Source organism: Zootoca vivipara, chromosome 13 (assembly GCF_963506605.1).
Source record: "Zootoca vivipara chromosome 13, rZooViv1.1, whole genome shotgun sequence".
NCBI classification, from domain to species: Eukaryota; Metazoa; Chordata; class Lepidosauria; order Squamata; family Lacertidae; genus Zootoca; species Zootoca vivipara.
In genome coordinates this window covers 51,244,453-51,256,000 of record NC_083288.1, presented here as the reverse complement: position 1 = coordinate 51,256,000, position 11,548 = coordinate 51,244,453, and the positions used below count along the sequence as shown (strand labels likewise).

Genomic DNA, 11,548 nt, shown 5'->3' with positions numbered 1-11,548 from the left:
GTGACGCCCCGGAAGGGGAGGGCGGGAGCGAAAAAAAGAAGACATTCCCCGTCTTTGTCCTCCGGCAGGAACAGCCTCCTGTCACGTGAGCACGAGACTGACGGCTCCCTGGGAAGGGGGCGGGGCCTCTGGCGGTGTCAGAAACTCTGCACATGCTCAGGAGCCGGGCCGAAAAATGATGAGGCTTCCCCTTTCGAAGATCGAGGGGTGGCCTCGCATTTAAAGGAATCGGGAGAGGGAGAGAAGACGGTGTTGGTATTAAAAGGGACCTGGGAGCGAGTATAGGCCTAGGCCAAGCCCAAGGCCATGACCTGACCTCCAGCTTGGCCACAGCAGAAAGTCCACAGACCCACACAAACATCAGATCCTGCGAAAGTTCTTTTGCACAAGGAACAATTGTTATGGACAGGATGGTGGCTGCCTGCTAAATGGCAGAGAAACAAATAGAGACTCTCCTCTCCCGCCAGAGAAGATTCCCTTCACCTGCCATGCATAAGACCACCCAGGCCTGCTTCGCAGGGGCAGCAGGGGCACTTAGGAACACACAAAGCTGCCTTTCGCAGCAGCAGCAGTTAACTCGGGACTGTCTAAAACGGAAACTGGCAGTGGATCTGCAGGGCTTCAAAATAGCATATGCCTAGACCTACCTGGATCTGCCAGAAATTGGGCCTGAGCCCTTTTGAATGCAAAGCAGGTGCTCTGCCACTAGAATGCTGGCATGGAAATCTACAATAGTCACACTGGAAGCAAGTACAGCTTGATTCACAGCCCATTGCACAGAAGTGGGTGCATGCTGTGTGCAGGGCTCCGTGTGTGTGTGTTTATACACACATGGCCATGGCGCAAGACATGTATTGGCCAACATCAAATGTGGCCGATGGGCCAAAAAGGTTCGACCGCATTCAGAGCAAAGGAACTTTACCATTGGCCAACTACACCAATCTGCCCCTCTCCCCAAAGCAGTGCCTTTGTTTTATAAGGAAGGAACATTAATGAAGATCACAGCCTTCTGTACAAACGCAAAAGGGTCCACATCTTTTATTTACATTCAAAAACTCTGCCATGTACACAGTTTCAAATATTATAACGAAAAGGGGTGGGAGCTGGGGGGGGAACCCAACCAAGAAACCCCCCCTGATCAGAACAGCTAACTTGAAATGGGGAGCAGGTAAAATATGGGTTTTGCAGCAGAACAGAACTGGGAATCCTGGCATGGGGAGTTTCTGACGTTTTCTTAAAAAATAAGTGAGCTTGCCATTCTTCATTAAACCCAAACTCTTGTCTCGCTCTCTGGAACCTCTCCCTCATCCTTATGCTCAATGGGAGCAGTCAGGAAACACAAATAAGTTGTCCCTTTTTATTTTGAAGCCAGCAAAATCGCAAGGGCTCCCCCTGACAAAGTTCACCCCTCACAGTCCCTGGGAGATGTTAATACTTGGGAGGGGGAGTAAACAAAACCCTTCTATTCTCTCTCTCTCAGAATTTAAAATATATATATATTATTCAATTTCAACGGGGACAAAATCTCCTGCCCCCTCCAAAGGAAAAAAAAACCCGTAAAGGTTTACTTTTTTTAAAAAGGTACTATTTTTATCCAGCCTCCTTTCTTGGGCTGTATCCCTCAGTTGGTATCAAACTCTGACTCTGGAAGCATTAAACAAATGCCAGAGAACATTTTTTAAAAAAGAAAATAAAGAAGAGTCTTCCAACTGGGGGTGTGATGGGAGGGAGAAAATAAACAAAGCCAGGAAAAAAAAAACCTTTTGCATTCAGTCTATTTACATGTGAACTTTACTGGGGCAGGGGAGGATAGGTGGTGGGGGAAAAGAGCTAAAACAAAAACGAAGAGATGCTTCTACCCCACTTCTAGTGCCCTCTCTCTGCCTGTCCCCCAACACTATGTGCATCTCAGCAAGTGAAAACAGGAACCTTCCTGATTTTTTTAGTTTCATTATTCCGGCCCACCAGTGTCAGCCTCCGAATGCCATTCTCCTCTGCAGAGAGTATGGAGGTGGGTCAGGATCAACCCCCCAAAGGGGGAGTGGGTCTGAAGCGAGAGGCCTGCAATTGCCAGCCAGAATCTGCCTGGTGGGGCAGCCTCTCTGCCTCCTGGGTGCTGGGACTCCCACCACCGCAAATACCGCAAGCACCCTTCGTCTTCTGCCTCCAAGGAACTGAGGCTCCTTTTGGATACCAGTCCAGAGCAGGCTCCCGACCCTGTCCAGTCTTTTCTGCCCCTCTGGGATGGAAGCCCAGCGCAGAGCTGCCTGTCCTCCCCTCCTAAGCTAGGGCTCCCCACCTCCCCTGGACGCAACGGCGACGGTTGCGCTGGGAACCGCCGGGGGCGGCAGCAGCGGCAGCTTGCGAGGACCTTCCTTGCACTTCTGACAGTAGAAGATGTCGGGGACGTTGGTCTTCTTGATCTTGGCGCAAGAGAGGTGGATCCAGGTGCCGCACTGGTTGCACTCGATCATGGGGCGGCCCGCAAATGGCTTCTGGCAGTAACAAGTGATGAGGTCCCAAGAGTCGTCCCCTGAAGGAGCAGAGGGAGAAAGGACAAATTTCAGAAGGCCCGTTTCACACATCCACAATTGCACAGCACATGTTTTGGTTATCTGGCTTGAAATATATCACCATGAGAACCTCAAGTTTTGCTTTTCAGTTTCTAGTCCTTAAGACAACAACAACAACAATAATATGCTTGTGGATAAGCAGGCAGTGTGTGGTAAAAACTGAGAATCAAAGGCTGAACGGGTGGTCGTGGTGCACTGCTTGTCCCTGGTATTTACACCCTGCCTAGAAGTGGAATAAAACCACGACAAAAAATAAACATATGGAAGACAAATTAACTGCCTAAGTCAGGGTAGGTACATATCAAGTATCTGCTCCACCCTCACAGAGCTGAATGCGTCAGAGATGTTTGCTGTAATATGAGGGATGAGGAAATCCCAGATCAGGACAGTCAGCAACCGCGTTTATTACCTATGTGCAAGATCTGAACCTGAGTCTGGGGAACACCCTGCTCCCGTTGGCCCAAATCAGTCCACTCACCCCACTCAGTTAGGAAAGGGCCTGTACAGAGACCTGCTGCCTCGCTGGTCAACTGCACATTGCAGCCTTCCCAAGCTGGTGCCCCCCTGATGTTTTGACCTACAGCTCTCAACGGCCTGCAGGATGTGCTGGTTGGGGCTGATGGGAGCTGAACACCTCTTCCTCAGAAATAATAATAATAATAATAATAATAATAATAATAATAATAATAATAATTTATTATTTATACCCCGCCCATCTGGCTGGGTTTCCCCAGCCACTCTGGGCGGCTTCCAACAGAAATATTAGAATTAGACTCCAAGGCACCCCACAGCAGCTTAAAATAGATTAAAAGACGGGTGCAAAATAATGAGCACCCCAGCAAGGCGAAACCTCGGGGATGCTTAACAAAACCAAGGCCAGAGTTGTTGCCTGGGTGAGTCTGGAGAAAGCCAAAACAACGTCTCTTGCTTGCTAGCATGCTGGCAAGAAAAGGTGGAAGAGGTGGACCTTGAACTGATCCACCAAGGCCCTGCCTGATGTAGTTCAACTACAGCACCCACTGGGGGTACAGTCAAAACACAGGTTATGTGCTTAATCTTCCAGAGATCTCACTGCTTTGTGAGTTTAACACACCCCAAGGAATCAGGAAGGTTCTTTGGGGCGGTGGGTGTTCCGACGAATGTGAAAAGCGAAGCAGAATCCAGCTCCAGCCCTTGCTTGTCTTCTTAACAAGCTTTTGCTAAATTAAAACAAGCACTATTATACTCTGGGCCCCACTTTTTGGGTGGGGGGAAAATGTGTACAGAGATGGGGAGAAGAGCCTGATATGATGCAGTTAAACAAAAACAAAACAAACCACCCCATGCCTTTGAAAATTTAAGAGGCTTTTTATGTAAAGCAAAGACTTTAAATTAAAACAACAACAATAACAATGTAAGCTGGAGATGTTTGATGACAGAGGACAAGGCCTGCCACTGGCTATTGATCCAGGAGGACAGTCTGGTGGAAATGTGAATATCGGCTGACTAGGTCACCAGAGGAAACTTCCAAGAACAGAGGGGGAAGCACTATCTGGAGACATACGTGGTGCAGAGGTTGGCGTGTTGGGAAAGGACCTGGGAGATCAGGGTTCAAATCCCCACTTGGCCATGAAGCTCACTGGGTGCAGTCCCTGCATTTCTCAGCTTCACCTACCTCACAGGGTTTGGGGGATTAACAGGAGGTGTGTGTGTGTGTGGGAAACCATGTACCTTGAGCAACTTGGGAGGAAAAGTCGGTATATAAACGCAACTAAGAATGTGCCTATCGCTTTTACACCCATGTAATGCTGTGCATTAAGTTGTGTTGTCCGTGCCCCTTCAGGGACACCTCCAGCCAGCCACCTCTGCCTCCTCACCTGATTCCACCATGATGTCCTCGTCCATGACCCTCATCTCGCCTTCGCTGGAGCTGCCTTCCCCATCCTGGCTGGTCTCCGTACTGATCCCCCCTTTCCCTTCCGTGTCCTCAAGCTTAATGGGGAAGCTGGCGGCCAACAGCTCCGGCGGGGCCTGCACAGAGACCAGCGCCGTGGCTGCCGTGGCCGAACCCTCCTCCCCTCCAGACCGCCGAGGCGCCATGGCCGCCCCTTCTTCCTCCTCAGAGTCCGTCTCGCTCAGGGAAGCCTTGTGCTTCTTCTCACTGCGCTCGGCCTTTTTCAACTTCCGCTTCTTGCTCTTTTTGATGCGAGAGCGCTTCTCCCCCACCGGGTCGCCGCCACCCCGGTTCCGTTTGGCTCCTCCGCCCGCGTCCAGGGCGGACTTCCGATTCCGCTTGTCCTTCTTCTTGTCCAGGGCTCCCTTTGGCCCCGCCAGCGGCTGCTGCTGCTTGCTGACGGGGTCCAAGTCAAAGAGGGAGTCCTTGAGCTTCATCTTCTCCAGCAGAGAGCTGTCGGACTTGAGGCGGCGAAAGGCCGCCTTCTTCTTTGAAGACTTGGCCTTCTTGACAAAGGTCTCGATCGTGTGCAGGTCCGAGTGCGTCGACTCCCAGCCGTCGCTGTCCACCACGCTCTCTGGGCGGATGGGGGAGTTTGAGCCGGAAGGCGTCCAGTCATTTTCCTGCGGGGTTTGGGGAGGGCAGAGGCAAGGGATTAATTTCTCAGGCTACATTTCCTGGGTGCCCAGGACTCTGCTCTTTCTTCCCAGAGCAGTGGGACTCAAGGGGGCAGGAGGGTTCCTGGGGGGAGATCTGAGATGCAAGGATTGTAGCAGGTGGTGGAAATAGAATCATCTAGTCCTACCCCCTGCAATGCAGGAAGGACTTCGATAATGCATAATGACTATCAACTGATAGCTCCTTTATGGTCCCTGTGGATAGCTCAGTCAGTAGAACATGAGACTCAATCTCAGGACTGTGGGTTCGAGCCCTGCATTGGGCAAGATTCCTGCATTTAAGGGGGCAGGACTAGATGACCCCCCAACTCTACAATTCTATGGTTCAATGGATCGAGTTCATCTGTTTTGCTGAATTAATTAAACTAAATAGCTTTAATTGGATTTTGAATAAACATGCAATTAATGGCTATGGTTTTGAATTTCATTGCATTATTATCTTCTTCGGAGGGTAATACAAGCCATTATTCTGAACGATGCTTTTCATACAATATAAAAAAATGAACTTCTGTGCTAACCTGTGTGGGAGCATCTTAAACAACCCGACCCAAAGAACTTGAGGTTTCCTAGGAAGCAGGGGGTACTCTAAGCTTCCCTGCCCCCCACACCCCTCTGCAGCCAACACCGCATACAAACCACCAAATCCAAGGAGGGGCCACAGCCCAGGTTAGACCACTTGCTCTGCATGCAGAAGGTCCCCGGTTCAATCTCTATGAGAGTCTGCCTGTCTCCCCGGCTGGCCGCCAGTGTAGACAATACTGAACTGGACTGACCAGTGGTGGACCTACACTCTGGGGGCCCCGAATCTTGAACTGCCACGGGGGCCCCTTTGCAACCAGCAACAGGGTCTGGGCTAAACACTGTTAGCTTCTTCAGTGGGGCTGTTCCACAACAGATCAGCGCACCTTCACACCATCTGGGCTACTGGCTGCTAAACGTTGGGATTGTGGAAATAGATGCAACAAAAATAATAATCCATTTGAGTCACGCGACTCAAACTGGGTCTAGTAGACGCGAAACATTTAAGCAGCGTGGACAAAAGTCGCTTCTGGTGCTCCTCTGGGATTAGGGGCTCTGAAGCTGAAGATTCGTCAGTTTTATAGTAGACCCGCCCCTGAGATGGACCAATGGTATGACTCGGGATAAAGGCAGCTTCCTTTCCCTCGCTCCAGAGCGACGGTCCGCAGTGTTTTGTGGAGTTGTAGGCTGAAGCCAGGAGGTGCCATATCCATTGCATTTAAATATTCATATTGATTTTTAACTGTCTTCTTAATGGCTTCTTTTATTTATAGCACGTTTTATATTGCAGTTTGAATTCTAAAGCGCGCATTAAGATACAGTATGTGAGAAATAGAAAGAAGCAATAAAAATACAGTAGAAAAATCACACAAAATCTATTATAACGAGCGCTACAGCCGGGAGAAAAATTAGTAAGCTCCTCAGTGGTCTGTGGGGAAAAGAAAAGTTTGGGAGTCTCTTGCCCTAGATAATTTTCTAGCTGAAAGAAATGGAGGGAAAGCGACAGAAAAGAAGGTGGCAATGAGAGAAATCAAGAGGGGGAACAAGAAAAATAAAGGTGTCTTGCAAAAAAAAGGGGGGGGCAAGTGAGTAAGTAAGCATTAGTAAGCTGCTACTTGAATAGCTCGTGAAGGTTGAAAAGAAATGATATCCATCTTTATTATGTGTACTTTTATCAACTTCATTTTAAGCAACAGCAGATCTCCCAGTTAGAACCCAGCAGCACGAAAAATTTGTTCCCCTTGTGCAAAAAGGTGTCCAGCTGAGTATTAGAACAAACCCTGCCTAGAGAGAGACTACCTGGTATAAAGGGATTTTTTAAAATGGACCACCGAGTACCCTGACAGCTAAAGCAACAAACGTCTTGTGTTTGCAACTACTGAAATTCAAGCAATAAGCACCACCCACAAGGCAATGCCTAATTCCTAAAACAAGAGGTATGGGGGCCCATCTGATATGGAAGTTCAATAAATCCCCGGTGTGTGGGGATTGGCTGGGTTCATGAGGCTTGGGAGCCTTCTTTAGCCCTAAGCCCTTGTGAGCAGGTTCAAGCTAAGTCCCAGGAAGGGCAGGTCCGTAGCAGGAAAGAGCAACTACAATTCCCAGCATGCACTTCGGGGAGCCTCCAGAGCTGTGCCGCATAACAAGCCAGGACATGTCCGCCCCCTTGCTTCCAGAACAGCTGCCTACACTTCCCAGCATGCAACACACCCAGGCCTCCCAGCAAAATGGCCATGCCGCAGGGCATTCTGGGCCTCGTAGTTCCCGCGGGCATTTGCCGCAGCTTCCAAGGGGCTCTGGCAACAAGACTGCGCGGAGACAATGCCGAGAAAGCAGGAGGCCAAGGGCTTAGGAGCGAGCGGGAAGGAAGGTTTGGAACAATCCCAAATGCACCTTTTAGAACTTGACCGAGCTAGGTTTGGATTTAACAGATCACAGAGCTTGCTTCTGGAAAGGCTTAGGACAACCTCTGTACCCCGACACACACACACACACACACCAGAAAAATATTAAACTGCATGCTTTGAAACTGAGCGGACACATATTTGTTCACTTAATAAGCCACTAGGATAAAAGGGGAGGAGGGCGGGGACAGGATTATGGCGCGGGGGGGGGGGGACGGGACTCAAACTAACCTCCTTCGAGGAAGGGATGTAGCCCGCGTAGGCTAGGACGAAACTGCAGAACTTGTTGAAATCCTCAATAGTTCGCCTTCGCTTCTCTGGAGGCTGGTGAGACTGCGGGAAGAGAAGCAGGAAGTGGGGAGGGGAGGTGTTAATGCACACAGAGGTAGCGCCCCCTTCCCCCAGCCACCCACAAATCTCTAGGCTCCTTCACAAACGCAGCCCCGTAGGATCACACAAACCCCACAATTGGTGATGATAAGAAAAGGGGAGCTCTTCCTAGAGGCAGGGAGAGGGAGAACTGAGCAGTAACATCCTGTTCCCTGCCCCCCCCCAAACAGGCTCACACAGCTAGAAATGCAAGTCAGGTCTCTCCCAGGAGTGTGAAGGGTTAAATATGGGGGGAGGGGAGAAAGAGGGGGGAAAGAGCCTTTCCGTCACCCACAGAATATCCCTCTCTCTCTCTCTCTTTTGCTAAACCAGAGGTGGGGGGGGGGAGCACATGCAAAAAGGGTGTTGCAACCACACTTCGCTTTCGGAGAGACTTTTGGCCTCCTCCAAGGGAGCAGGGATAAAATGGCAGGGGGAGGTAGAGTAGGAACGGATCCAGCCCATGAAAACAAATGGGCCGCAAAAGGGCAAACCCCATTCCACTTTGTAATAAAAAAATCCCAAGTTTGAGATAGGGTTTTTTTGGGGGGGGGGGGAAAACAATCATCAAATAGACGCTTTTGGGTTTTGTTTTTTTACCTGTGTCTCCGGTTTGAGGTTTGGCGGCGGATCTGGAAAACAAGAACCGGGAAGGGGGTCAAGTCGAGGGGGTCCACGAAGGGAGACTTCAAGAACAACACACAGACCAGCACGAAGCGAGGAAAAACCTACTTTCTCCCGCAATGAATGCACAGGGGGAGGCAAGTCAAGGGAGATGGCTTTGGGGGGGGGGGAGTGCCAGCGAGTCCTGACAGAACCAGAAACCTCCCGGACCCCTCTTTGTGGGGAGGGGGGGCTTCCCTACAGTCTTCAGAGGAAAAGGCCAACCCACAGCGCAGCAGCCCCCACCCGCCCAACCCGCAATCTGGCGCCTGCTTTGAACCCGTCCCCAAATTTCCACTCCAAAATATATTTAGGTTTATTACCCCCCCCAAAAAAAACCACACACTCAAAACACGGAAGTGTCTAGCCCCCCCCCAACAACATCCAAGATCAGAGACAGACAGATAAGACACCCCGCCATTTCTACAGGGAAGCGGAAAGGGGGAAGCTGGAGCGCACCCCCCACACACACCCAGGACGCCTGTCTCCCCCTCCTGCTCTGAGACCCCAGGGGGCCCCAATTCCGTAATGCCCTCCAACAGACACCCCCGTTAGGAAGCCTCATTTCCTCATTACTCCCCCCCCGCACCCAACAACCCCCCCGCCGCCCCTCCTCCACGTGCCTCCCCTCCCCCTCCCAACTTTCTTCCTCGCTTCCCCCCCCCACTCCGGTTTTCTCCCCGGTCCGACTCCCTCCTCTTTCTCCCCCCCCCACACTTCCAACTCCCTCCCCGCTCCCCTTTCACCTGGTTCTTCCCAGCCGCTCCCAAACACCACAACAGCCCCCTCTCCACGACGCTGCCTCCATCTTACCCCCACCCCACCCCAAGGAAAAATAAGGGGTGCTGCCCCCCTCCTCCATATCCAACTCTCTTCCTCTCCCCTCCCCACCGACCACGCTCTGACACCACCTGCCCCCCCAACCGGTGACCCCCTTTCCACCGACAGACTTTGCCTCTTCTTTGCTCTCCCCCCCAAGCGCACACCCTCGCCCCCCACAACTCCAGAACACCCCCCCAAATCTCGCGGCCTCTTTTCTTTTCCCTCTTAGGAGGGGCGTCCACTCCCCCCAACAAGCGATCTTCCTTCCCGCCCCCTTAGCCCCCCCCACCCAACGCCAGCCCCTCACCCTCTCCTCTCCCCCAAATCTCCCCGGAGGGGCGTCCACTTTTCCTCCCCCCCCCAAACAAACCCACTCCTCCTTCCCCCTTCCTGCCCTCGCAACTCCAGCCCCCCACACGGTGGGTCTCTCCGAAATTTGCGTCCCCGGCTGACGACGCCACCCCCCGACGCCGGCCCTTCTTCTCCCCACACGAACACGCTCCCAGCCCCACAACTGTGGGTCTCCGCAGCGTCTTTCCTCTTTCCCCCCAAAACAAAAAAAATAATTTTTTCCCCTTGGGAGGGGCGGTCACACAGAACCTTGTTAAAAAACGCAAAAACCCAACACCCTCCGCGTCCCCCCCTGCCGCCCCCCAAGTGTGGGTCTGGGAGGCCCCCTTTACCTTCAGGGCTGGGCTCCGCCATAGCCGGCCCCCTGCCCAGCCAGCCAGCCGGCCGCCTCTCCGCCCCGCCGGTGCCCGCGACGGCCGCGGGGCTCGGGAACCCGCCAGCGCCCCCCAGGCCACGAAGACCCTCCGAGAGACCCGCCGCCGCCGCCGAGAGACCCTCCTCCTCCTCCCTCCTCGCCCGGTGCCGCCCGACTCCGCCGCTCCCTCCTCCCTCCTCGGCCCCCTCCCTCCCGGAGGAGCCCCAGAGCGAGACCCCGCCCCTCGGCCGCCTCTCCTCCTCCAGGCCCCGCCCTCGCCGCCGCAGAGCATCTCGGGAGACAGAGTCCCTCCCCCCCTCCCGCCCGGCGCGAGGCGGAGCGCCCCGAGTCCCGGCATGCGCAGCGCCCGAGCGCGCCTGCGCGTGGCAAAGGAGGGAGGGAGGGAGAGGTGCTGGTTCCGCGCCCGCCTCTTCCTCTTAACAGGCTCCAAAATGGAGGGAGAGGAGAGGAGCATGCTGGGATATGTGGTCTAGGAAAAAATGGTGGGAGGGTTTGGAGAGGGAGAGGCAGTTTCCCATTGAAAAAGAGGGAAATGGAGTGGGGGGCGATGGAGAAACATGCGGTGGTTAGAAGAAACCCCCCCCCCGCCCAGGGGTTATTTATGGACAGGCTGTCTCTTCCCCCATTGGATGAGGGTTCTTGATTGACAGTCTGCAATGCCCATCCCCTTTTAGGGTGGGAAAGGACCCTGGTTCCACTGCAAGCCTAATCCGTTCCGGAAGTCCGTTCCAAAAGCAAAGTGTTCCAAAACCAAGGCGCACTTTCCCATAGAAAGGAATGCAAAATGGATTAATCCGTTCCAGACTTGTAATAACCAGCCCCGAAACAGCCATTTAACATGAATTTTACTACCTAACAAGACCATTGATCCATAAAATGAAAGCAATAAACAGTGTACTGCAGTCACACAATCAATTAGTAGCTGAAACAGAAGTGTGGCACTCAAATCGGAAGCATAACACTCAAAACGGAGCACGTTCAGCTTCCGAAAAGTTTGTAAACTGGAACACTTACCTCTGGGTTTGCAGTGTTTGAGAACCATGTATTCGTTTTATTTGTTACATTGAAATCTCACCTCCCCCCCCCCCAATCCTCCAAGATCAACGTATAACACATGGTTCAAGCACACGCAGCTCAATCTTCACAACCACCACCCTGTGAGGTAGGCTAGGCTGAGAGAGGCAGCAACTGGCCCACCTACCCACCCAGATCACCAGTCTTTCCCCAGGGCCTGATCCGACAACCATTACACCAGGGATTGGCCACTGTGATTACAGGATGCTGGACTAGTTGGGCCACTGGCTCGATCCAGCAGACTTCTCTTATGCAGATAAGATACAGTCAGATCTGAATGACAAAGG

At 52.4% G+C, this 11,548-nt stretch overlaps 1 protein-coding gene across 1 annotated transcript; it reads right to left on the bottom strand.

Annotated features, from left to right (window-relative positions):
• Positions 1-1,007: 1,007 nt before the first annotated feature.
• Positions 1,008-10,347, bottom strand: PHF23 (PHD finger protein 23). The gene is made up of 5 exons (XM_035136398.2): positions 10,144-10,347; positions 8,576-8,607; positions 7,838-7,939; positions 4,430-5,129; positions 1,008-2,533 (listed from the first exon to the last, which is right to left on the bottom strand). Exons 1-5 carry the CDS (start codon positions 10,163-10,165, stop codon positions 2,286-2,288), a joined length of 1,104 nt encoding a protein of 367 aa, XP_034992289.1. The 5' UTR covers positions 10,166-10,347; the 3' UTR covers positions 1,008-2,285.
• Between the last annotated feature and the right edge of the window lie 1,201 nt (positions 10,348-11,548).